The sequence below is a fragment of a genome, unplaced genomic scaffold, assembly GCF_019419815.1.
Source record: "Pyrus x bretschneideri cultivar Hongxiangsu unplaced genomic scaffold, Pyrus_bretschneideri_v1 Contig48, whole genome shotgun sequence".
NCBI lineage: Eukaryota > Viridiplantae > Streptophyta > Magnoliopsida > Rosales > Rosaceae > Pyrus > Pyrus x bretschneideri.
The window spans coordinates 1,744,973-1,771,185 of record NW_025999785.1 but is presented as its reverse complement, the minus strand read 5'-3'; the positions used below and the strand labels follow the sequence as shown (position 1 = coordinate 1,771,185).

The 26,213-nt window shown below is 35.5% G+C and overlaps 2 protein-coding genes and 1 long non-coding RNA gene across 6 annotated transcripts; all 3 read right to left on the bottom strand.

Annotated features, from left to right (window-relative positions):
* Positions 1 to 863: 863 nt before the first annotated feature.
* LOC103954497 (glycine-rich protein 23) lies at positions 864 to 1,913 on the bottom strand. Its single transcript, XM_048568342.1, has 3 exons — positions 1,508 to 1,913; positions 1,175 to 1,329; positions 864 to 1,099 (listed from the first exon to the last, which is right to left on the bottom strand). The coding sequence occupies exons 1-3, from the start codon at positions 1,612 to 1,614 to the stop codon at positions 1,062 to 1,064; spliced, it is 300 nt and encodes a 99-aa protein (XP_048424299.1). The 5' UTR covers positions 1,615 to 1,913; the 3' UTR covers positions 864 to 1,061.
* A 2,942-nt stretch (positions 1,914 to 4,855) lies between these two features.
* On the bottom strand, positions 4,856 to 25,383 carry LOC103954462 (protein HASTY 1). Of its 4 annotated transcripts, XR_007252316.1 has the most exons (23): positions 25,122 to 25,382; positions 24,702 to 24,803; positions 23,848 to 23,991; positions 23,682 to 23,762; positions 23,531 to 23,600; positions 23,318 to 23,388; positions 23,079 to 23,242; positions 22,901 to 22,972; positions 22,542 to 22,782; positions 22,369 to 22,431; positions 22,005 to 22,268; positions 21,536 to 21,649; positions 21,299 to 21,425; positions 21,045 to 21,214; positions 20,864 to 20,968; positions 20,212 to 20,315; positions 19,836 to 20,130; positions 19,437 to 19,678; positions 18,830 to 19,333; positions 18,395 to 18,689; positions 18,098 to 18,281; positions 17,737 to 17,883; positions 4,856 to 5,002 (listed from the first exon to the last, which is right to left on the bottom strand). XR_007252316.1 is itself a non-coding variant. In XM_009366297.3 (22 exons), the coding sequence occupies exons 1-22, from the start codon at positions 25,233 to 25,235 to the stop codon at positions 17,804 to 17,806; spliced, it is 3,606 nt and encodes a 1,201-aa protein (XP_009364572.2). In that variant the 5' UTR covers positions 25,236 to 25,382; the 3' UTR covers positions 17,301 to 17,803. The 4 variants fall into 4 exon arrangements, 3 of the variants coding, with proteins under 3 accessions (XP_009364575.2, XP_009364572.2, XP_009364574.2); XM_009366297.3 differs by lacking the exon at positions 4,856 to 5,002 and having other exon boundaries at positions 17,301 to 17,883; XM_009366299.3 differs by lacking the exon at positions 4,856 to 5,002 and having other exon boundaries at positions 17,301 to 17,883; positions 20,864 to 20,965.
* On the bottom strand, positions 13,442 to 14,387 carry LOC103954461. Its single transcript, XR_668195.3, has 2 exons — positions 13,917 to 14,387; positions 13,442 to 13,742 (listed from the first exon to the last, which is right to left on the bottom strand). It is a non-coding gene; the product is annotated as an uncharacterized LOC103954461 (long non-coding RNA).
* Positions 25,384 to 26,213: the final 830 nt, after the last annotated feature.

Below are 26,213 nucleotides of genomic sequence, written 5' to 3'. Positions count from 1 at the left end.
GGGAGTTTTAACAAAAAGCCCACGGTACGGTGCACTTTAACGAAAAACCACATTTTTACACTAAAAAGTCATTCCTAGTACTATTCACTTTACCCTTTATTTTGTGCTTATCATTAAAACTCAAAGTTTTCAAATCATTTTCATTAGTTTTCCTATAAATTTAAGCTAATATTTGTCTTTAAAGTAACTTTAAAAAAAAAATTTATTTAAACTATCATAATTTAATTTTATGAACATTTTAGCCTAAAAATATTTAGATTCTGATAAATATTAAAAAAGTCATTAAACCGATAGATTTTTTTTATAATTATTTTAACCATTGGATTTAATTTTGGGCTATTAGATTTTTTTTTTTTAAACCATTACATTTGATCGTATTAGATTGTTGGATTCCAATGATTGGAGATGTCTAATACAAACCTCTGTCATAAATACAAACATCAGCAGAAAAAAAAAGTACGAGGATGATAATTCAGATTTCCATAAACAATACAAATTTCCATAAACGGATCCGACAATACGAAGTTACAAGAACAATATTTAAGGCGTCAACCCTTGACAGAAAAAAAAAAAAAGCGTCAACCAGTTAGTAAGTTAAAAACGACGCTAACCACCTGTATGGTCCTGCTTTAAAATATCATCTCAAAAGATCATTTATTTTTAGATTATCTTCAGACTAATATCACCTCAGAAGATTAGCCAAACATATTGGATCTGTTTTCGTCGTTTGATTGTTATCGTGAAAATTTTCGTTGTCTGTAGGAAATGTTGCGTTCGTGTATTTGTTTTAGTATAGTTAGACAGTTGAAATGATGCAGCAGCAGCATAAGAGAAATTATGTCTGCCCAAAAGTGTAAGAAACATGAAGGAAATTTGCAAACAAATTAAAATAAACACACAGTGTGGCTACATATCAAAGAAAGAATACTGAGGTGCAAGTTGCAACAGACATAGCAGTTGCAACATGCCAACATATATATTCAAACTAAACAGAAACAATTACAGACAGGTTACAAGCACATCATGACCCAGAAGCCTGGAACATCATGAACTGATGATGTTCACCATCGACCACCACCGCCACCGCCAGGCCCACCGCCTCCAGGCCCACCACCACCGCCGCCGCCACGTCCACCACCACCACCGCCCCCAGGTCCACCGCCGCCCCATCCACCGCCGCCACCAGGTCCGCCCCCAGGTCCACCGCCGCCCCATCCACCGCCGCCACCACCAGGTCCACCGCCGCCACCATGTCCACCACCAGGTCCTCCGCGGAACATTGGCCCACAGCAGTTCTCAAGCAGGCAGCAGCAGCACAGGAAATAAGCACTGCAGTAGTAGTACACACCAAGATGATATAAGTTAGAAAAAATTGAAAACAATGATATAAGCAGCTAGTTGATGAAGCTACATTTTGGATAATTTCACGGATATACTTATATTATCCTGACTAGTTAGACATGATTTTACTCGTAAATAAACAATTTCTGAGTTTTGCTAAACTCACCAATTGGAAATAAGGTTGCCTAGACCGCCACATAGGAAACCAAAGCAATCAAGGCACGGTGGACCTCCTCCCGGTCCTCCTCCTCCTCCTGGCCCTCCTGGTGGCATGTCTCTCTGATGATGATGATGATCTGATCAATCTCTCTCACTCTCTCTTGATCAAAAAAAGCCCTAAGGATATTTCTGCAGCTTCCTTTCTTAATGAACTTGCAATGCAGCTATTGAAGTTTGTCCCCTATATATACATGAAACTCTTGTAGAGAGAGAGCGAGAGAGAGCACGCTTAATGGCTAAGTATACATGCATGAAACTCATGTCGGCTGTATAGTTTCATGTCGGCTAATTAAGTTAACACTTATAGAGAGAGAAAACGAGCGACCTTAATGGCCGCGAGAGAGAGAGAGAGAGAGAGAGAGAGAGAGAGAGAGAGAGAGAGAGAGAGAGAGCGAGCGAGCTTAATGGCCAAGTATTGTATTCAATATCCTTGATATTTCTCCATCTTTTTACTGGTAGGTTGTTAGATTGAAAAAGCAATGGGATCTCTGTTGTTTCATCTACTTCTCGGGCAAGTAACAAACCAAATGTTCATGCATAAACCTAACGTTCAAACCTCCCCTTTTGTCCCCAACAACATAAAAATAAGGGTAATGTTAGGGAGACTAAATTTTGTAAACCAAATAATTTGGATGCTAATGATTGAATGATTACTTAAGTGTTGATTAACGTGTTTATTTTCTATTGGTAACACGTCATTTGATTTGCAAATTTAGTTTAAAATTTGATCACCCTAACATTATTCTAAAAATAAATGTAAATGGAAAAGGGTTTACCGTGGCACCATAGCAAAAAGTTCATAATATATATGTATTGACTTTTTAACTTTTTTAACACAGACGTCCTATACGTGGACCGACCATTTTTTTTATATATTGTTGCAGTTTTGAAAAAAAAAAAAAAAAAAAAACACTAGATTAAGCTAGTTCCTAAGTTTTTTTAGTCGGTGTTATGGTATGCACACCATCATCGATATAGCGTGACACGTACCTACACGATTTAAACTTAATAATTAGTACTAATCTCTAGCACCAGCCACTAGAGTTATGTAAATAGCGTATGTATTATATTTCACTGTTTGAGGTGGGATTGAATATAGTATGCACAACTAGAATTGAAGGGTCATATATCAAATGATATGATTCTCATTCAAATTGCAGTATTTTTAGGTTGAGATCAAATAACGGAGATTTTTCAGTATGCACTGATGTATAGCATATATAAATTTTTTTTATCACTAACTCTTGAATTGTTGATCATTGGTTGCACATCTAACGCTTCATTCATTCGTTGTGTGTCATACATGAGATCATAGTAGAATTTTCGTAAGAGCGAAATGAATTAAAGCAACTTTATCACAATGAAGAAGGACGACCGACGTGCATGGTGCAATCTCAGCGTTTAGGGTTAGGGTTAGAACCCCAAACTAACGGACGCGTGCCACCTTTTTATAAGAGTCGTTGGCACGACAGTGTGTTAAGGGTATAATGGTACCAAATGACTTGAAACAACAAGAAAGAGACGAAAGATGAAATAAGAATTAGAAAATAACTATAAGATATTAATGCAGATCCATTCTGTAGCTTTTACCCAATTATACGAACATTTTGCTTCAATTTTAAAGAAATGTACTGTACTGAACATTTAGTATTACGGTCTAGTGATATTCGTTTTCATTTGTGACTGAGATGTTTTAAGTTTGACTCTTGTCAAATACGAATTTGAACCACATTATTGTTAACCCATTATGAGCTAAGCCCAATGACACGAAAATATGACTCACAGTTTTCAATTAATTTTCTTAACTTTTAAAAATCCATCATATAACCTCTCTTCTTCATTTTCTTCATAGCGTAACCTTTTAAATTTTTCATGCGCGGCATTCCAAATAGTTCTACGGGACGGAACTCCGTTACAGCTATGTTTCGAGCACAACTATTTCTTTTTTTAATTGAAATTTCATTTTTTCCAACTTAAATATTAAGTAAAGAAAATTAACTCTATGGCTTAATATATAAGAGGAAAAACTGCTTCCAAATAGTTTATAATAATTTTTTTAATGCTTATGGAAAAAATTTTGCGAGAACACAAAAGTCGCACTTTTCACAAAAAATTGTGGACCAACACGGGTTTTTAATCATAAACCTTATTTTTGTGACATTTTCTGTTGATACAAGTTTCTTTGTGACAAGTGATTGGTAGGGGTTTCAAGGGAGAAACCAATTGTTATAATATAATTAGTTAAAAAATTTCAACCAACTATTTTATTTCATTTGGTGTACTGAACAGTGTTTTGGACACACAAAAAATCTCTCGTTTCAAAGAGGAGAGGCAGGAAACAACATTGATGACAAGCACATGAAAGTTCTTGTTTGAGCTCTAACCTAGGCAAAGTTAAATGGCAACTGCCATGTGTGGTTTTAAATTTCAAACTGCCAAACATCGATATTTTTCCTCTTTCGGTTTTCTGATTAGTGCTGTACGAAGAAATTTCAGTTTTGAAACCCTAATTGTTGGAGAACAATTTAGAAACAACAAAACAACAGAAATACAGAACCGAAATACTTATACTTTATTATTAAAATACTTGCAATATAGAATGCAATTACACAATAATTACAAAAAATTAAAATGATACTAACTTGAATGAATTGAAGGTAGATGCTAGCACAAAAACTATGTCCTTCAAATAGTATTTCCGTCCATTCTTGTGTTTGTAGTTCTACAACGTCTGCTCGACCAGGGTACAACTACCTAATTCTACAACCTGCACTGGATTATAGAACTCTAGCGAATTGCTTTGTGTGTTTACTCTCTGAAAATTTTGTACGGAAGATAAGGAGAAAGAAAAGATGATTTTTGATGGACCTGAGGACTCCGGTCATATAGGCTATTTCATACATCTTCAAACACATTTTGGAAAAAATTTTCCAAGTGTCGGGAACACCATGTTCCCTCACACATTAGGATTTAGTTTTTTATATTTATTGAAATATAAAATTGAAGGATATTCAAGATGTCAAATCCTCCATGCATTGGAAAAATTTCTCCACATTTTGGATGTATATGAAGCTATACAACTCTTATTAATCAAAATGTTTTTCATTAATTTAATTAAAAATTTAATTTGAAATTAAAATTAATTTTAATTCCTTGACCCCAACCTCAATCCTCATTCCAAATAATCCAACACCTCACAATTAATAAAAAGGACTTGACCTATATAAAGGCCTTTGACAAATTGTTGTTTCCCGATGTGGGACAATGGGAGCTCAAAACTCCATCACTAATTTCCATGGCAATACAATACGATATAATAGTCTCATGGAACACTTCTAAACGATCAATCTTCGATTCAAGATAGCTTCCGGGAGTGAACCACCCGTACAAAAGTTTCCGAAGACCTCTAGCCGAAAAAAGGAAACAGCTTTTGTACCTCATCTTATTCCCTAAAAAAACATGTTTTCCTTCAAGTTGATTAATTTCTGTACAACAGATCACACATGCATCACAATATGGCCGCCAGTCCAACAGTCTCTCCATCGTCCGCTCTGGTTTCTGTGGTGTTGGCTGTTCTGCGAGGCCTCGCTGAAATTATGATTGCAGCAGGTTAGTAAAAATATACCCAGTTGACTGACTAGCTATTGCATAATTATACAGTTTTTTTTTTTTTACACGAAAATATATCTTCAAATAGGAAAGGAAAAGATAAACTCGAACCTTAACCTAAAGTGAAATGCAGATTAAGAAGGATGCATAAAAGCTGGGAAAAGAGACAGAATGCATGAGATGATTGTGAAGTCAGTTAAGTGGGCTTACTTGATACATTTGTTATGATATTTACGCTTTTCTGAACAGCAAGTGCTTTTAACTAGTTACCAGTAGCTAATACGAGCAAGGTTTTCATATGTTGCTTTTGTTATTTGGGATGTCTTCGTCAAAGCTTCTTCAAAAGCAAGCAAATCATGCTGTTTGATAAAAGGGAGCGAAAGCAGAATCTAGGCAACCCAATAAGCACGTCAATCAAGTTTCTTACGATAATCAATAATTATAGTATAATCACTACCATCATAACCCAAAATATTAGATAGCGTAAGGTACCGTACCGTAACTAACCTGCCTAGTAGGGATGGGCAAAATACCCATGAGTTTGGGTACCGCAGTTGCCCGCCCATTTAAAATTCACGGTTACGATTATGGGTAACTGTTTAGACGAACAAATGGTTATGGGTATAACCATTTATGTGAAATTTAAATAGGCGGTTATGGGTATTATTGACGGTTATAACGGGTATCCATCGGTTATGGGTATTATCCATGGTTATAACAAGTATCCATTTACCCATTTAATTTAATATATGTAAAATTTAAAAAACTAATCTTTATTTTTGTTTTTTTACTTTTGTAACGAAAGACATCTTTGTTTATATATTGTAATTTTCAATATATAACGGTTATAACCGGTTACAACGGGTACTATATCTGCCACAGATTGTATTCCATTGCCGCAGTATGTGCTTACCAGTGACTTCAATTCATTTATGTTTATATATTTTGTATTGAGATCATAGAGCCTTCCCGGCATGTATCCGTAGACAGGAAAGATATGAGGTGAAGCCTCAGTACAAGAATTGTCATATAACACAAAAACTTAAAACAAAATCTGGTCTGGACTAATGACAAGGTTCGAAAGAGAGTTTAGAACAGATACATACCATCATCTGAAATAGCATGAGACGGTAGAGAAAGCCGAGCATTTGTGATTCCAGAACTAGCTAGGTCTTGGAAAGACTGCTTATTGATATACCCATTATAACGATATACTGGTAAGCACACACCGCAGTTATAATGGTTATAACAAAAATTATGACAAATTTTACTTTTGTAATTTTCAAGTTGTTAAAAAAAACCATGTAGACAGGTGAAAAAAGTGGTAAATGGGTAAAAAAAAGGATAAACGGGTAAATGGTTATGGTTAAATGGGTAAACGGTTATGGTTAAATGGGTACATGGTTATGGGTATGGTTAACCGTTTATAAACGATTATGGTTAAATGGATAAACGGTTACTTTTTATAATTTTCAAGTTGTTAAAATAAACGGTTATGGTTAAATGGGTACATGGTTATGAGTATGGTTAAATTTTCTATCTTCCGATCACAAATCTTGTAGATCTAGTAGAGGGAACTCAAATTTGCTTGAATTTGTGGTTGAAATATGTGTTTGGTATTGGAAGTAGAAGTTAAAAAGGAAAAAATATATGTATATATCTATAAAAACCGATGTAAACCGTAGATCGACATAAATCGAATCGAAACCGGACCGAACAATGCGATTTCAATAATAAATTTAAGCGGAATTATACTGAACTGAACCGTTTATATTTTTCGATTCTAGTTTTGATTCGATAGTGGAACTAGACCAAACCGGACCGTGACCACCGTATCTCCATCAATTCACATCTAGATATTTTATCATTTAAACAATAAAAAAAAAATGTAAAATTTAATATAAAATAATATTTTCTCTTTCTTCGTCAACTTTTCTCACTCTCTTCTTTTTCCTGATGGGCGGAAAACAAAAATACCCTGAATTGAGAGGATTTGTGCCGAATGATGGACGAATTGAAAGGAATTTCTGCTGGTTGATGGACTCTTATTCCCATATTTTTCTACTATGTAGTTTTATCAGTTCTATAGTAACAAATAGGTGCTGTGTGGCCCATTCTTGAACATATTTACATTCTGGAGAAATTGCAGACTTGTAACTTGTATTACCATTCCAATAACTGCCTTCCAGAGAAAGAACTATTATTCCCAGAGTATGAATTTCCACAATTAGAATTGCCATTTTGAGACTGTTTGCCATTACTCGAGAAATGTGCACTGTTGTTGCCATCCATTTTTCCATTTCTGTTGCCAAAATTGCCATTACCAGAATACTGTCTTGAATTTGTATTCCCATTATTCAACCTCCTATTGTTACCAAAGAAATTTCCTCTTTGTTGATAAAACCTATTTCCATTGTCAACATATCCATTTCCTCACTGAAAACCAAATTGATCTCCATTATAATCTTGTTGGCTTCTCTGAGTATTAGAACTTTTTCCATGTTCATATTCCCCTTGAAATCTCTGAGAACTAGATCATTCTCCTTGTACCACCCTTGTAGACATGAATGTACTTAGTGAATGCATTCTTGATTCAATACTTATTTCAGCCCCAATCAGTTGTGCTCGAAAATCTATCAAAGACATAGTTGTTTCTCTAGCAAGAATCACTGTCTTGATCATCTCAAAATTAACCGGTAGTCTTGATAGCACATCAATCATATAGTCATTATCAAATACCTTTTCACCAGCAGAAATTAGTTAATCCCTTGTAGCCTTCAATTTTACCATAAACTTCTTAACATATTCTCCACCCTTTTGTAAAGAATAAAACTCAGTCTTCAATTGATTAATTTGAACCACAAAAATAGATGCAAACCTTTCCTGCAGGCATGTACATGCTTCTTGGGAAGTCTTACACCCAATGGCATACTCCATGGCATCATCAGACGGAGTTGCAATCAATAAACTAAGCAATGCCAAATCCTTCTTTACACAATTCTTATATGCTGTTGTGACTTCTTTTGTAACACCAATTTATGTATCGATTACAAACCTTACAAACCTTGGAGGACGAGGTGATTCCCTTGTAAGGTAATCAAACAGATCATATTCCCTTAGCACCGATTGGAATTGATAACTCCACTTAACAAAATTGTCATCTTGGAGTTTCACCGTAAGCATACCCAATAATCCTTCAATCTTCACCGACTCAGATATTGTTGAACACCAAGAAAGTGTTTTACAAACCAAGCACAAGAAATTCCCAGAAAATTCCTTCAAACAAACTTTTGAATAACACTATACTTCGGCTTTGACTTCGGCCTTATGAAATGCAGAAAAACCCAGAAAAACTACAGAAAACTTTTGAATGTTCCTTGCAACTTCGGCTTCAGCCTTTGAAGTGTAGAAAATCAACAAATCTTCAATCTTTGATACAGAAAAAATGGCTTTGGCCTTATATTCTTTCAGTCTTTAACTGCTTTGGCCTTATATTCTTTCAGTCTGTAACACTTTCAATCTTTACTACTCACATATGGCATCGGCCTTTAATTCATCAAGGAAATATATGCGAAACCCAGAAATCTTCTCACTTAGACATTTAATCGAACATCTGATAGACTTAAAAACTAGAAAACAAGAACTAATGAATCTGAGAAAATCTGCAACCTTGAATTTCGAAAAACACTAAAATCTTGAACGCATGAGATGAATGCACCCAGAAATCCTTGCATGAAGCACAACGGAAAGCAGTCCTAGGATCAAACCTGGACGAGTGATACCCTCATAACATAACTAAAGAAATCACAAATGAAGAAATCACTGGAAGCAATAAAGGCTCGAAAGCTTAGAGAGAGAAAGAGAAATGAGAGTTTGTTATTTTCTGAAATGATTTTCCACACTTCTTACATTGTTATCTCACCATATATAAAGCTTGAGAATCATGCTGTTTGATACAAGGCAGCGAGAGCAGAATCTGGGCAACCCAATAAGCACGTCAATCAAGTTTCTTACGATAATCAATAATTAGATTCTAATCACTACCATCATAACAAAATATTAGATAGCACAAGGTACCGTAAGTAACCTGCTTAGGAGTTGGATCTCTGTCGCAAAGATGTATGTAAGTTCACTTAAGGCGAACGTTAGGCTCTTACGGTTTGCATGGTTTTTCAAAGTGTTTTCACATAACTTAATGAGTTTTGCATATGAGGATTGTTATTGGTACTCTAAAAATCTCATTCTACACTCCAAACTTTCTATATTTGAAAAAAAAAAATACATTTGTGAGAAGTGTAGAATGAGATTTTTGGAGTGCCAATAACAATTCCCTTGCATATTTATATTTGATTTGAACATCACAGACAGATGTATATATGTTTAGATATATGTTTTCACTTAAACATCGTAAAAAAAAAATAAATAAATAAAGAAAAAAAGAAGATAAGACTTATGGGCATAGCACTTGCATGATTTTATTATATAGATTAATAGGTTGGGTAATCGAACACGATAAACAATAGAAAGGTCACTGGTTAGGCGAGGAAAAATAAACACTCCTTCAACTGAGACGTGGAAATTCACGTGTAAGCAAGTCCATTAGAATCTTCCTAGCTAGCATCTCCATTCCATTCCTCTCACAATCACATTCATGGACAGATATGCTGATATTTACATGCAAATGCAAGTGTAACTGTCCATGAATATGCGTAATTATCCATGAATGTGTGAAAGACTACATTCATGGACGGATATGCTGACATTACATATTTTGTTTTGGCTGTTTGTAATTCAAGCAAGATTAGAGTCTTTCATACTAGTACGTGGCATATACCGAATGCGTGAAAGTTATGTATACGTAGAAGAAGCTCCAGATAAAGCCAAAACAAATAAATGAAAGATAACTTTCCAAATGCTTTATCATACAGCTCACATGGGACATAAACGGAATCTTAGGATGTCTCGTTTACGCCTTCCTTCGTATTTGATGGACATGTGTCCACTACTTATCCCAGAAACTAAGACCGTTAACTTTCATAGGGACCATAGAACTTAGGATGCAATTCATGATAGGCATGTGTGGCTAATGATTGAAGCTGACGAGGAATCAACCTTAAGTATACCAAATCTCCCACTGCAAACTTCCATTCACTTTCATTTAAGAAAAATTAATAAAAAATATTTGAAAATTTTGAGTTTTAATGATAAGGACAAAATAAATGGTAAAGTAAATAGTATCAGAATTGATTTTTTTAGTGTAAAAATATGATTTTTCATTAAAATGAACAATACCGTAGACTTTTCGTTAAAACTCCTTTTAATTTATGATAGGCATTCGGCCTTTGTACGGTATACCGAACCGAACCGAGCCAAAACATATTATAATATATATATATATATATATATATATATATATATATATATATATATATATATAGAGGGGATAGGATCAAGGGACAAAGATTTTGACAAACACTTTTACACTCCTTTGTAGCCCTTGGATCCTATAGCATTCAATGGTCTAGATTAAGAATGATGTGGAGATTGTTAAACATTAAATAACTTGGATGATTTTGTGGATTATAACTAATAAGGAAAACACAAATTTAATTTAAATTAAATAGAATTATCTAATAAAATAAAATATAAAAAAATAATCAAAATTTGAACTGATAAAGAAAGAACGTAAAACCCATAGTGAAGAACACCCAAGAAAGGTACGGAGACAAATTGATGTTCTTGCGCCTCACTACCTGTGATACTCTAATTCAATTGATATGAAATTTAGATGCACAATACAACAAATCAAGCTATCAGTCTCTTGAATCTTCTCATAACAAAACCCTAAATTGTAAATCTTCAATCTTGACTCCTGGATTTCACTTTTTTTTACTTTTTTTTAATTTTAAATACGGTGCAAATGAATGGTTGATGATTTTGTGGCTGTAGAAATCTCAAACATGCTTGACTCGAAACGGTTTTGCTATGGAGGTGGCAAAGTGATTGAGTTGCTACCCTAGGATTAGGGTGCTTAATTCAAAACAAATTATTGTCAAAGCAAAACTCTTTCTGCCTGGTATCATGTTTTTCTATAATTAGGGTTCTTTGTTTTTTTTTTTTTTAATTTTTTACCCTGGATATTTCAAAGTTTGATTATTTCTTTTTCAATTTTAGTATTATTTGATATTCTTTTTACTTAAATTAGTGTTTTCCTTATTAATTATATTCCACATAATCAACCAAGTCATTTATTTTTAAAAGCCTCCAAATCACTCTTAATCAAGATCTTGGATCTTATAAGATCTAAAGGCTATAAAGGAGTGTAAAAATATTTGTCAAAATCTTTGTCTCTTGATCCTATCCCTATATATATAGGTGTGTGTTTTAAAAATCGACTTAGACGCTCAGTCATGAGTTTGCGTGGCGATTTTGGGCAAAACGTCAATAAAATTGGGGATGATTTAGGCGGCACAAGGCGACGCTAGGTGGTGCTAGGCGGAATGATAGGCAAAACCTATAAACTCTGCAAACCAAGAAACACAGAAACTGAGAAGCTGTAAGCAAACCCAAAAGCTCTCATCTCAGACTTGAAACCCAGAAGCTCTGTGCATCCTACAAACCCAAAAGCTTTGTGCAAACCCAAAAGCTTCGTACACCCATTCATTGACCGCCATATCAAAAGAGAGACCCAACAATTTATGAAGCAGAAACAGAGAGTCCCAACAATTTATGAAGCCAAAACAGAGAGACCCAGATAAAAAGATTCAAAACCCAACAATCAAAAGCTCAGATAACGATTGTTTCCAACTCAATTTTACAAATTTATAAAGAAGAAAAAGGGAGTTTTATGAATTTTCCTGAGAAAATACTGTTTTTTCTCAAAACCCAGATCTCATAATTTCACAATTACCATTTAAGAGGATTGAGTTACCTATTGCTCATGAAGGCCTTCCTACACTGGAAGTGCTCTTATGCTTTGCATGCAATCTATGTGTCTTTTTCCTCATGAAATTTCCACCGTGAGAAGAATCCCCTAGGGGATAGCTGATTTATCCCCTTCCCCCTTTAAAACCCTTTCAGCCACTAATAAAAAATTATAAAAAAATTAATTAACAATACAAAAAATACTTAAAAATAAATAATTTATTTTTAATAAATATCTAACCATTTTCTTTCACTTTACATCACATTTCAATACTTTCAACCAATCTTTTATTATTATCCAAAATTAAAAATAAAAATAATTTTCATTATTTTATAAAAAGTAATATTATTTTAATACGAATTGCCTAGGCTATTTGGTTTAAAGGTGGAGATGCACTTAGTAGTTATTGTTCATTAAAGGCACTTATTTTTCACTTGGGGGGATTGAATTGCCTATTACCTAGGGAGTTTTTTAGGGGTAGAAGTGCTCTAAACTCAATAGGGTCTCTACACTTTATTTACATTTTTACAAATTCTCAGTACAATACAAGTATATGGTTTTTTGAAGTGTAAATAGACACTTGTTTATAAAATATTTTATAAATTTACTTAAATCCGCCTAGTCTCCTGGACTGTTGAATTGGTTGAAATTTAATCTCGACCATCAAATCTAGGTCAATGACCTCTCTCTGTTCTGTCATTTTGAACTCCGCCTCCTACCCCAATCCCTCTCCTTTCGACGAAAGCTCTCATCTCTCTTGACGCCACCTAGCTTCCTACTCAGCGGCATATCTAGAATTGTAAGATTGGGTGGTCCCACTATAAAAGTTCCAAAAAATATTAGACAAAAAATAACATTGAAAGATTAAATCATAAACCACAACCTTTTATTCAGAATCTTTGTACAAACAACATTATAAATTACTAAATGTCCACGATGTGCTTTCATACTCGATAGCGTGTCTAGATAACGTGTCTATGACAGACTTATGGTCAACTGGAGCACATCTATCCAAAACATGACTGAAATTATTCAAAACTGAAATTGAAGGATTTGATTTGTGGAAACTGGAGAAGAGACTAGTCTTGTGCTGGTGGGCGGCCTTGGTACGTTGGCTGGCGTGGGGTTTGGGATTAGCCAATTAGGAGTTAGGAATGGAATTGGACGTGGGCAATTATCTCTGCCCCAAAAAAGCATGTACAATTATCTTTGCCCAGCAGTACGTACGGGGAAATTATCTCTGCCCAGAAGTGTACGTAAGAAACATGGAGATTTGAAAACTGAGTAAATTACACACAAAATTTGAGTAGATATCAAAGGGCAAACACTGATAAGCCAGTTGCAACATACTAACACATCTCGCTTGTTTATTAGTTATATTACATTTAAGATTTGCGAACTGATTAAATTACACACGAACTTTTGGTAGATATCAAGGGACAAACACTGATAAGCCAGTTGCAACACTGCGTTTGCAACATGCTAACACATCTCGCTTGTTTCTTAGTTATATTACATTTAATCACACTCAAACAGAAAACATTACAGACACGATATTGTGATCAACAAGCCTGGAACATCACGATTGTTCAATAACCGGTATTAGCAGGTCCCTGATTAGCTCCCAGAGCAGCTCCCAAACAAGCCACTGCAACTCAAAACATTAGTACTGCAGTAGCAACACCAAGATGATAATAACGTAGAAAAAACTTTAAAACAATAATAATATAAGCACACAGACATAAAACCACCCTTATCCTAATTTTGCGTCTGAACATAATTTTACTCGTAAATAAGCAATTTTTGAATTTTGCCAACTCACCAACATGTTAGCAGTGCTTGAGAGCATGATATCACTGCATTACAGAGGTCACATAAGCAACAACAGCACGACCGTCCTCCTCCCCGCGGTCCCCCTGTTTGTGCCATTCCTTTCTGATGATGTGATCTCTCTCTCTTGATCAAAAAAGCACTGTGGTGGATATATATTCTACAGCTTCCTTTGCTGAAATGATGTTGAGATTGTATCAGCTATATATAGCGGAGCCAACCGGTCCTGACCTAAGGTTTCAACATCAGGTTCCTAAGGTTTATTGAGTTTTCACAAAACCCCCTCATGTTTTAGATATTACACTAACATCATTTGAGATTTTAATTCACTTATAGCTAAAGAACACAACTTACAGCCTTTCTGAGCTGGTGCGTGTGCTTAACTATGGTCACGGACAGGCTGAAATTCTCCATAGCCTTTCCGGGCCTCGAAAAGAGTGAATATCCATGACTTGTCACTAGTTGTCTCTTAAAAAAAAAAAAAACTACTTTGTTGTAAGTAGTTGTGTGTGTGTGTGTGTGTGGCTTTTTTTTTTTTTTTTTTTTGTCCATTTTCTTTACATGCAACAACACAGTGCACAATGAATATACTTGGATTGGAGAAAAAACCAAGGATTTCTGAACTGCAGGAGTGAACGACATAGACGTCGAGAATTGCCATTTTCGTTCCGTTTAGGGTTTCAGAGAGCGAGGGAGGTCTTCATCGCAACAAATTTGTTTCCATCACCAAAGCCTCGAATTTGCAGAGCTAAATTTAGAAAGAAAAAAAAAGCTATCAATTCAAATTCATCACCAAAAATCAGAGATCCTAAAACTTCCACCGTGGAGAAAAGTATTAACAATTGCGAAAAGGAAAAGAACAGAAATTTGAAAAGGAAAAAACAGTAACAAAAATGAAGAACAACAATTGAAAAGAAAAAATTACAATCGAAAAAACCATCTGATTTTGAATATTACAATGATGAAGCAATTCGTAGGATGATGAGTCAGTCGAACTTGCAACGCAATGAGGAGTGTGCAATCTCCTTATGTTTGGGCTAGAGGGACGTCCAAATCCCACAGATGCGCTTTGTATCGACCGGTCCATCGGAGCCTGAGCAACACAAATGCATCAAGAAATCGGAAAAACTCGGCATCTTGGCAACTGTTCTTTATGGTTTCATACAACCAAAGTCAGACGGTTGGCTAAAATTATTCAGCAAAGCAGCAACAAAGTCAGATGGACTAATCCTGGCACTGCATCTGCTACTTGTTCCCTTGGCTTCTAAACTGGAAAATCCCCAAATGGGCAATCCACTCGACAAGGAAGATCAAAGTGTATAAACAAAAAAATCCTCACCTTTTTATATTCACCTTTTTATAAACAAAAAAATTCATTATGATTGTTCCCTCGACTTATCAAAACGTACAGTTATGATCTCTCAACTAAAAATTCATTATCATTGATCCCTCAACTTTAACCCAACTAGAGAAATGGTCCCTCAACTTAAATTCAATTGGAGAAAGAGTCCCTTAATTTTAACCCAATTGTAGCAATGATCTTTTCAACTTAACTTATTTTGACAAAATTTTGACCGTTGGCAAAAATGACCATTAGCTACACGTTTTGATGAGTTGAGGAACACCAATGGTAACAATGGTAATTTCAATATAACTTATTTTGACAACATTCTAACGAAGTTGATAAAAATGATTTTGATGAGTTAAGGGACCAATGGTAATGAATTTTTAGTTAAGGGACCATTGTTACAAATTATTCTTAAATATAGAATTAATTATTTACTTTTAGATCATTAAGACCATTTCCAAATGAGATGTCAAATCCTAGATGGAATTCCATATAATCAAATTTGAAGGTAGGAGTGAGTTCCAACCGATATGTCAATCCTATCTGGATTGACATATGAGAAAAGGTGATGCCAATTTTTTTTAATTATTTTATTATGCGGATCCTATTAATACACCAATTATAGATCTTGAAAAATGTATTTTAATTGATTTCTTTTTAAAATAGATCCTACAAATATCATTTATAACAAAGAAATATATTCGTTGGAAAAAGAGAAAATTTGACATTATCATATCAGCCATCAAATTAACATTTGACATTTATTTTTTGACATTTCCTTTGGAGATGCTCTAAGAGTGTAAATGTTTTCTTGGTAATATAAATATTTAATATTACTTATTAGATGCATTGTATCAAAGGAAAACTAATGAAAATAATTTGAAAACTTTGAGTTTTAACGATAAAGATAAAATAAAGGCTAAAGTGGATAATATCAAGATTGATTTTTAATGTAAAAATATGATTTTTCGTTAAAATGAACAGTAACGTGAATTTTTCGTCAAAGTTTCTCTTGTATCAATTGTATTAACAAAAACAATTTGTTTATTGTCATTTTTATTTAAAATTCTTTATTTAAAACCGTTCTCCGCTGGAAAATCTATTACCTGACGGGTTTTGTTACTGGAAAAACCCGTTTGGAGATTCGATTTCGGGTTAAGAGAAAATAAACGGATTTTTGGGTATTGGAATAGCACATCAAAACCCAATTCAGCCTGTTGCTATCTCTAATCCAGTGGTAGACGAGGCCGAGGGAGAAAGCGACAGGGTGTGGGGAGCGAAAGGGGAGGAAATCGAGGGCAAATCTGAGCCTTTGGTTGAGGTCGGGGTCGAAGACGTGGAGGCAGGATGCGGAGGGAGGGAGGACGGTAGGGGTTGAGGAATTGGGAGTGTAGACTCTGACATATCTCACGTTGCATTTGCGTATGAACGATTGAATTGCCATGGCGATCGAGCAATGAGCAGAGGGAAAGAAGGTGAGGTTGAGGAAGACGACAGGAAAAGAAATGTATTTTAATTTCTGCCAATTATTTTAATTTTTAATCTTTTAATATTCACGTGGGCCTAAATTGACATGTAACGCAGTTATTATCCATATTGGCGCTAAGTCACACATAAACGACTATTTTAACAGAAAATTTAACAGATGTACGAAAGTATTCTAAAATTATCCCTTAACAGATGTATGAAGGTGTCTTAGAATTACCCCTTTAAGTACCAAACAAGAATGAAAAAAAAAAAAAAAAAAAAAACTTATGTATGAACAATTATAAACATATCTATTTTTACTTCTCACACACCTCTTATTAATTTGTCTATTGATCTTCAATTTATCCGATCCGATGGTTAAAAATTAAAAAGGTATGTAAGAAGTAAAAATTGATGTACGAATATCACACCCAATTTTATAAACCCAAAACTTTAAATCTCTAACAACCAACATCTCCATATCGATAAAGCACAACCCCAACCAAACCACCACACCCCAAGGGGCAGAGCGCCACCCAAAAGAGTGGAAAAAACTAAAGGGGAGGGTTGAATTTTTTTTTTTTTCAAGTTTCCAAACACCCTGTATTATTACACTTGGTATACCGGACCCTGTTCCGAAAACGCTAACAAATCTCTCGTTTCAAAGAGAAGAGGCAGGAAACAACATTGATGACAAGCACATGACAGTTCTTGTTTGAGCTCCAACCTATGCAAAGTTAAATGGCAACTGCCATGTGTGGTTTTAAATTTTAATCTGCCAAACGTCTATATTTTTCTCTTTCGGTTTTCTGAGTAGTGCTGTACAAAGAAATTTCAGTTTTGAAACCCTAATTCCATGGCAATACAATACAACATAATAGTCTCATGGAACACTTCTAAACGATCAATCTTCGATTCAAGGTAGCTTCCGGGAGTGAACCACCCGTACAAAAGTTTCCAAAGACCTCTGGCCGAAAAATGGAAACAGATTTTGTACGTATTCCCTTAAAAAACATGTCTTCCTTGGAGTTGATATAATTTCTGTACAACAGATCTCACATGCATCACAATATGGCCGCCAGTCCAACAGTCTCTCCATCGTCCGCTCTGGTTTCTGTGGTGTTGGCCGTACTGCGAGGCCTCACTGAAATTATGATTGCAGCAGGTTAGTAAAAATATACCCAGTTGACTAGCTATTGCATAATTATCCTGTTTTTTTTTGTTTTTTGTTTTTTTTTTATACGAAAATGTATCTTCAAATAGGAAAGGAAAAGATCAACTCGAACCGTAACCTAAACGTGAAATTCAGAATAAGAAGGATGCATAAGATGATTGTGAAGTCAGTTAAGTGGGCTTACTAGATACATTTGTTATGACATTTACGCTTTTCTGAACAGCAAGCGCTTTTAACTTGTTACCAGTGGCTAATACGAGCAAGCTTTTCATATGTTGCTTTTGTTCTTTGGGACTAGATGTCTTCGTCAAAGCTTCTTCAAAAGCAAGCAAATCATGCTGTTTGATACAAGGGAGAGAGAGCAGAATCTAGGCAACCCAATAAGCACGTCAATCAAGTTTCTTACGATGGTCAGTAATTAGAGTATAATCACTAGCATCATAACCCAAAATATTAGATAGCACAAGGTATCGTAACTAACCTGCCTAGGAGTTGGATCTCTATCACAAAGATGTATGTATATATCACGACAGTGACCAATCAAATCAGCACTGATGAAAGCATTTGACTCAAGGGCTAAACCTTGGATAATTGCAGAAAAGAGATCCTTAGAAACAAATTGTAGGAGCTCCATACTATTTGTCGACACTGCTAAACCAATCAAAGCAGAACAAAAGGAAGAAACTTTTGTCATAGCTTCACCATCCGTCCATGTAAAAGCTTCTAAACATATCTGCAGCACTGGAAGGGCAAGACCTTTAAGCTTCAAAAGGAAACTGTAAAAGAAGAAGGAAGAACACTTTGAGACCAGAGAACTTAGGGGAAAAAAATAAAATCCACACAGTTGTACAATTACTACAGTACAAATTAACAGAAGAACTTAAGCCTTGATAAGAACCATATCAATCAAACATACCCGACCATGGAGCTTGATGCAAATGCATCCAAATCTTTGAGCGAAGATACGTCAACACGATGAACATGCCCAGAGTGCTCCAAGGAAGGAAGCCCAGCATTTAGCTGTGGCGAAGCTATAACAGAGAGGAGTGAACAAATCTCCCGAGTTAGATCCCTAAGTAGCTTTTCTTCCATTACTTCCACTTTTAAGTCCGACCCAGCAAGTATGGCATGGGCATCTGGGACCTTTGCTCTCCCTTCATGTAGAAGACTGGACCAGGAGCAACTAAGAGCCTGTTGGGAGTGTTGGAATAATGGGAGCAAGAGCTTTTCGAACCATGCCTCCCACAAATCCACAGGACAAAATTTAACCAAAGGAATCAAAACTGAATGAACAAGCAGCCGGATATGCCTGAATTCCATTGAATGTATATTCTCCACTAGAGCTAGAGCAACAGATTGACTATCCAAACATTTGTAAAATGAGTCCCCAACAGTGGTTGCCAGGCCCAATACATTGTACCTACAATTATAATAATGTTTTAGTCATTAAACGAAAGAAACCTACAAAAAGGATGCATTTCAAAGAATAAGTTTCAAACCAATTCAAATATAGGAAGACATACCCACTGTCTCTGATACCTTTCAACCAATTTCGTATGTCTGATTCATTTGGCTCCACATATCCTTCCTTACTTGCACTAATATGGGATCCATTGGTAAGGGCTATGTTACCCTTTGGCAATTTAGGGTCTTCACCAAGAAGACTGAATTGCTCAACATCACTCATGGTCATTGCAGCTTTAATCTCCCCAGGTAGTATTTGGTATACAGTTGGAGACCAAAGGGAATGTAAGGCACGAAATAACTGCAGATTGACAACATGAACCAATTACTACCTTCTTGTAGCCCTAGTGAATACAAGTTTCATAAGAAAATAGTCGAGGATGTACGACATTTAGAAGAAGTATGAATCAGGATTTAGGAATTTTAACACAACTAGTTTTCAGGAGCAACATGCATACATTTGGAAGAGGTGGCAGCATCCATGATAGATGAGAAGCCATAGGGTGGAAGGGCATAGAACTTTCTGTTGAGTTGCTTTGTAGATTTGACTGGGATTTTCTGGTTCCACTTCTCTTAAGTGCCTTCTCAAAGAATGTGATAGTGTGGAAAACTGACCACATAACTGGGGTCTCCGAGCACAAGCGAACAAGACCAAGTGGTTCAGATAGATAATTATTTTGCCACGCAATTTGTGTCCATTGCTGGCTTAAAGGTTCTAGTAACCAGGCCAGAACTTCTTGTTGCTGCTGAATTCTGTACAAAGTTTACAATATTCAATAGTAGAACCATCTGATAATAAAAATACATGGTCAATCCATGCAAAAGAAGCATTACCCAGCAGCAGAAGCCATGACAAGAAATGCTTCACCTAGAAGATTGTGTTCACCACGAAGTAAAGAACCTTCTCTTTTCATATAAGCCATGGTGTCGGCTATAGCCTAAATAAAATACCACACAAAAAAGTCAATAAACAGAATGGTATTTTCAAAATCTAAAATCATGTTTCTCTTCAGTGGGTATGCACTTATTGACTGAACATTTTTGTTTCCCTCATAGAGAACCTTGGAATATTTACAGTTCACACCTTTAATTTGGGGAGCATTTGAAAATATCATTTCAATGTTACCAGTAATTTCTCAAATGGCATAACCCCGTAATTCACAATGACCTATTCTTCTAGGAAGCAAGACTACAAATGAATGAATGATGTGGATACGACAGATATGCTGATCTGTCGATTCTTGCAAAGGTTAGGTTGATATAGCCATAGCCAACATATGCTATTCAAGATATAAGAAATTCTGTGAATGCCAGGCAGGCGAGAGAATGGCTACATTAACTGAACATAGAACTGAGGTAATGATACTAAGTATTTAATTTAATTCTATATGTCTTTCATACTAGTGGCATATACTGAAGGCGTGAAAGTTGTGTACACACAAGAAGCACCAGAAAATCAAGGATGTATCAAAGAAAATAGAGTCACCTTCATGTGAGGCAGAACACTTGTGTCAGCAGTTTTGGCTATACGAATAAACGATGTACAAATCTGCAACCTTGCATACCGTGCACTACTTGTAGATGGATCCTGCTGAACAATAATATGATTTCAAAGATTCTCTAAATAAAATGACTAATAAAACGAAATTAAACAACTGAAAATGGACCTTAACAACAAAAGGAAGCGAGTTTAGGAGCTCAAATAATTTATTAATGACACTGCCCACTGCATCTGGAAGATACTTCAAAAATGAACCCATTGCATCCAAGTAGTGCCCAAGTACTTCCACAAGGGCTGGCTCAGTCCACTTCAAAGAAAGAAGCTGCTGAAGCAAACCTTCAAATTAAGAAAAAAATCATATTAAGAAACTCAAATTATAAAAATTCTAATGCTCATACAAAGAAATGTTTCAAAACAAACCTTCAAACATTCTACATAGTTCAAGTTGAACTTCTAAATGACCCCCAGGAATTTCATTTGATCCATCGAAAATAGCGCTTACAACATTTTCTAAAGCCAACTGCATGCTTTCCATCACAACTAAGTCCTGGAATTAGACAGGATGGAGATTTACAAGAACCATCAATGCAAGCAATACTGGGATGCTGGAAACTCAAAAGATAGCAAATTTAATTCTGAAAGTGCTTGTGACCAAACCTGAGCAGGCATTGGGGAAAGCAAGAGGGTTTTGATGATTGTATCAATTCTTTCAGAAACTTTAGAACCAGCTATAAGAGGCTTGTATAAAGCAACCAGCTTGATCAGTTCTAACTGCATTAAGATCATTCATCAGGGAAAGAAACTTTTGAAAAACGCAGGCCAAGGAAGGCCAGGTGAACTATTCTCAAAACTTATAGTGTAAACTAGAAAAGAGAAGCTTCTATATGATGCAAGAGTCCAGACAGCATAAATGGTCAACACGAAAAGAAATGAGTTAGATTTCAAGGTTACTTTAATGGATCCTCTACAGTCAAGGAATGTACCCATCCATCCATGTCTATGTACATGGATTTAATTATTTAACAGAATCCTATCCCAGATCCCAGAGAAACTATACATGTCGTATAAAATTTTATACTAACTGAACTGAAGAAGCATAAGCTAATAAACAGAATGAACTACTTACCAACTTTGAACGATACTGGCCAAAAGTCCCCTTGTCCTCAACATCATCACTCCATAATTCCAATTGCCCTAAAGAAAATGCTGTCCCGTGAATTACCTTTTCTCTCTTGAGCATGTGTTGGAAAGATACATCCAGAATTGCACTACATATATCATCATTCAAAAAACTTAAGATTTTTTTCTTTTCAATATCGACTGGATCAGAACCATCTCCAGCTGAGTGAGCAACAGCCTTTGTCTTTGACATCAAGTCTCTCATTAGAGCCTAAACATGCACATAACATGAAAGACGATTAAACGTGATATGTAGCGTATGACATAGTCTCGATTATTCTTACATTACAATAATAATTGGATCTTCATACCAGCCAAAAGTTCAGAGATTGAAAATGAAGAGCTAGCTTAAAATGTTGGAAAAACCCCAGCATCTGAGAGAAAAGAATAAAATAAGTCATTTTATTTCAATAACCAATCACTTGTTGACAGAACCAAATGAACAAGCAGAAAAGAGTTGCAAATACCCTGATGTTCTAGTTACCTGTTGTAAATAAAGAGGTAGCACAGCGCTATCACCACCAATACATTGCAAGTTTCTGGAACCCAAAGACACCATACTTTCACATATGTATTCCGCAAACTCAATATTGCTTTCATCAATAAGCCCAGCACCGGGGCTAGATCTGTACAAAAATTCTTTGGAGACATTCATCAATATTTGAAAGATATTACTCATTGCAGAATCAAATTCAGGAACAGAGGTATCATCAATAGGTCTCTTCCTGCATGTCACAAATCAGGATAACACAACCATTACAGAAATGTCTTAAGAAGGGGAAAAAGCATACTTAATAACTATATATTAATTGAAAAAGCAATTGAAAATACTATATTTCGTACCTTTGGGAAACAAATTTGAAAAACTCACAAGCATGAAGACGAAAGTCAGGCGAAGAAAGTAAGAAACCACACCTGTACAAGCAGAGAGAGAGAGAGAGAGAGTGAGGAGATAAGAAAGAGACAATTGCCAATGGCTTCAAATCAAAATCCACCAAAACTTCAAAGTAGGATACCATACCCATGAATTATACCAGATTTAGCAAGATCAGGCAATGGAGCCCATTCAGAGTATGCATCCACAGCATTCAAAGTAGCTGTTACTGTTGCTGCATGTTGCTTTGCAAGGTCGAATTGTTGTTTACCTGCCTCACTCAACGCAGCTCCGAAGTGCCTCTCTAGTAACTGCACAATTTAATTCATTCAGACAAATCCATTGTATGCAACTTTTTCTAATAAAATTTAAGAAGCCAGACATACGGTGTATAATAAAGGCAAAATTTCAGGTAAAGATTGGGTCAGCCCCCGCAGCAATAGCCTTCTTCGATCTCCTGTATAAACCATTAAGAATCAGGGTAAGGCCGCATGCAGATATCTAAATCTAGAGAACAAGCATCACATGCATACGCACACGCACTCCACTCAATTCACAGGCAAGAGGAAAAGAGTGCACAAGACACATTTCTGGTCAACCTTCCAAATCTTCATTGTGAACAGTAATATCTTCAGGAAGCCACCTTAGCGTCATGGAGACTAACTCGGCCTAATATTAAAGAGGAATAGGTGATTATCAAAAGCATGTTTTAAATGAAATACAGAGTGAACAAGGAGGAAAAATATTTACTTGAATAGGACCCTTGTAGGATAATGAAACCAGAGTTGGAAACAGTTCTTGCCATAGATTTAGTCCTTCCCTTCTAACCATCTGTAACAGATTAAACAAGTGAGTGTTGCAATGGAAAACTAACCATTAACGGTTTAAATAGAATCAAGAGAAATGCTGTGTAAACCTCGGCAACAAGGGCTGCTGTCTGACTTTTTAATGCCCACTCCTCACTAGGACTTGCAATATCAGACATTAAACCAACAGTGATATTTGCAAAGTTTCTACGCTCTGTAGAGCTTAGTTCTTCCCACCGCAATCGCACCAAATGCTGCGAGAAAAGATGCATATTCTTGTCACGCCATTCATGCCACATAACTTTAAATGGTTACATAATTAGATGCTAAAATTTCAGATAGATTTAGAAGGGGCAATCATTCTATTTGACTGCTAAAAGGTAAAGGGAGACAGAAAACCTATTTCAGAAATTCTTGTAACGACGCATTTACATGACTTAGGGTTTCGGCAATGTTAACAGAAGTTTGATATTTATCAGAAAATTACTTTTACATCTCTGGTTGTAAAGCTTGGACCTTTTCTTTTCTAGACAATTTCTGCCTAATGAACACTATGCCTGTACATGAACCGAGCCCTTATTCCTTTATTATGATCTGAATAAGGTGGGGATAAGAAAACTTAAGTATGCTATCAAGTTCAAAATAATTTACATTACCGGGGTAGTTGGATGTTAAAAGAAACCAATCCAACTAGACCTCTTGATCAAACCATATTATCAAATCAACCAATTACCATCTTCAATGGTCCAATTAGACCACTTAAATAGTAAAATAAATACGATACAACCTCATTACATTATTGAAGAAAATAAAAGAATAATTGACGCAGTTATGGTTTAGTTCCTAATAAACCTTGCATTTCAAATTTGACCTCCTGACAATGGCCTTTGCATCAAACGTAAATATTAAAATAGCTAAAATCAAATAGAAATATGTATAAAGAACACTCCTTGTGATCACATACCTGTAACATTTTAAATGCATGCAACCGAATTTCGGAGGACCAATCCTTCTTCACCAGAAGAAACGCAGTGTTTGCCAAAATCCGCACATCTCCGTTTTTAATCTGCACAAATTAAACAGAATGATTGATCAACAAGGGAAAACGAAATAACTGCTTAAACCAAGTAACTGATTGCACAACATAGCCTTTCAACACTTCAAAATACCAATTACCATGCCGAAACTACACCCGAAAACAACGAAATCATCCTATAAACTCTTTCAACTTGAAACTTTAAGAATGTGATTAAATAATTTGCATTTCGTAGTTTTTCATCCACTACCCATTTCACAAAAGCAACCAAAATTACAAATTTCTTGAGAGAGAGAGACAACTAATAGTTCTAATAAAGCACAAGGTAAAGTTTTCTAGAGAGAATACCGATTCGAGGAATGCAACGGCTGCTTTGCGGGCGTCGGGAGTGGAGCTCCAGTCGAGAGCTACGGCAATGGCTTGGGCGACGTTGGTAGCCACGCTGTTGCTGCTCTCTTCCATTTGCTTTTGCCTTCTGGTTTCTGTGGTTTAAGCCCCCAAGGGTTTACCTTGGTTTCTAGAGAGAGAAAGTGAGATGATGATCGACTGTCTATGTCTGGACGGCGAGAGAGAGAGCTATGAATTTTTTTAGTGGCGGTTTTAGAGAGTGCTCAGTGCTGTGTTAGTGTGTTATGTGGCGGTTTTGTTTTCTCTCTCTTTTTTTAAATTTTTTTCCTATTTTCCCCTTCTTTTCCAAGCAATTTCATTTGGATTCACATTTCAAAGTTTTGCAGTTGTTGGTTAGATCAGTTGAAAAACCGTTTAAGTCACAGTTCTTTTATATTTGAGTTTGTATTCCATTTTCCGCAATGAATGCAGCCAGAGTAAGTTAAGTTAGACAAGTTAGGCTAATTTGCCCGTCCTTTTAAATTTTTTGTTAATTAAAGAATTTAAAAATATGATTTGTTGAGAAAAGTGGGAGTGAGGCATTCCATTTTGTTTATTTATTTTTCCTTTTTTTGGTATGGGGTTTCTTAGGACGTGTCATTTAATAAAAAATGAATTAAACGTCTTTTTTGGAAAGATAATTTGCCAGATTTCATACCATGATTGTCCATAAATTATACTTTGATTAAAAAATTATTATTTAGGGTTCAACATTCTTTGTAAATTTTTTGGACAAAGAATTTGTTCTTTCTTTATTTCTACATTTTGCCTTTCTGTGGTTGCTTTAATGAAAGGGTGATTCCAGGGATTGTAATTTATACAACTGCTCATTTTTATTTTTTATACACTTCTTGTTAATTTTTTATATATGATATTTTTCAATTTATTTGATCCGACAATCGAAATTGTGAGAGGTGTATAAAAGATGAAAAGGATTGTGCGTAACATCACTCAATTTCAAAATTTCATCTGACCTTCTGAACCAACTCTTGAATTTGTTAGATAAAGCTTGAGTTGACAAGCGAGTGCATACATAAATAAATAACAAACACA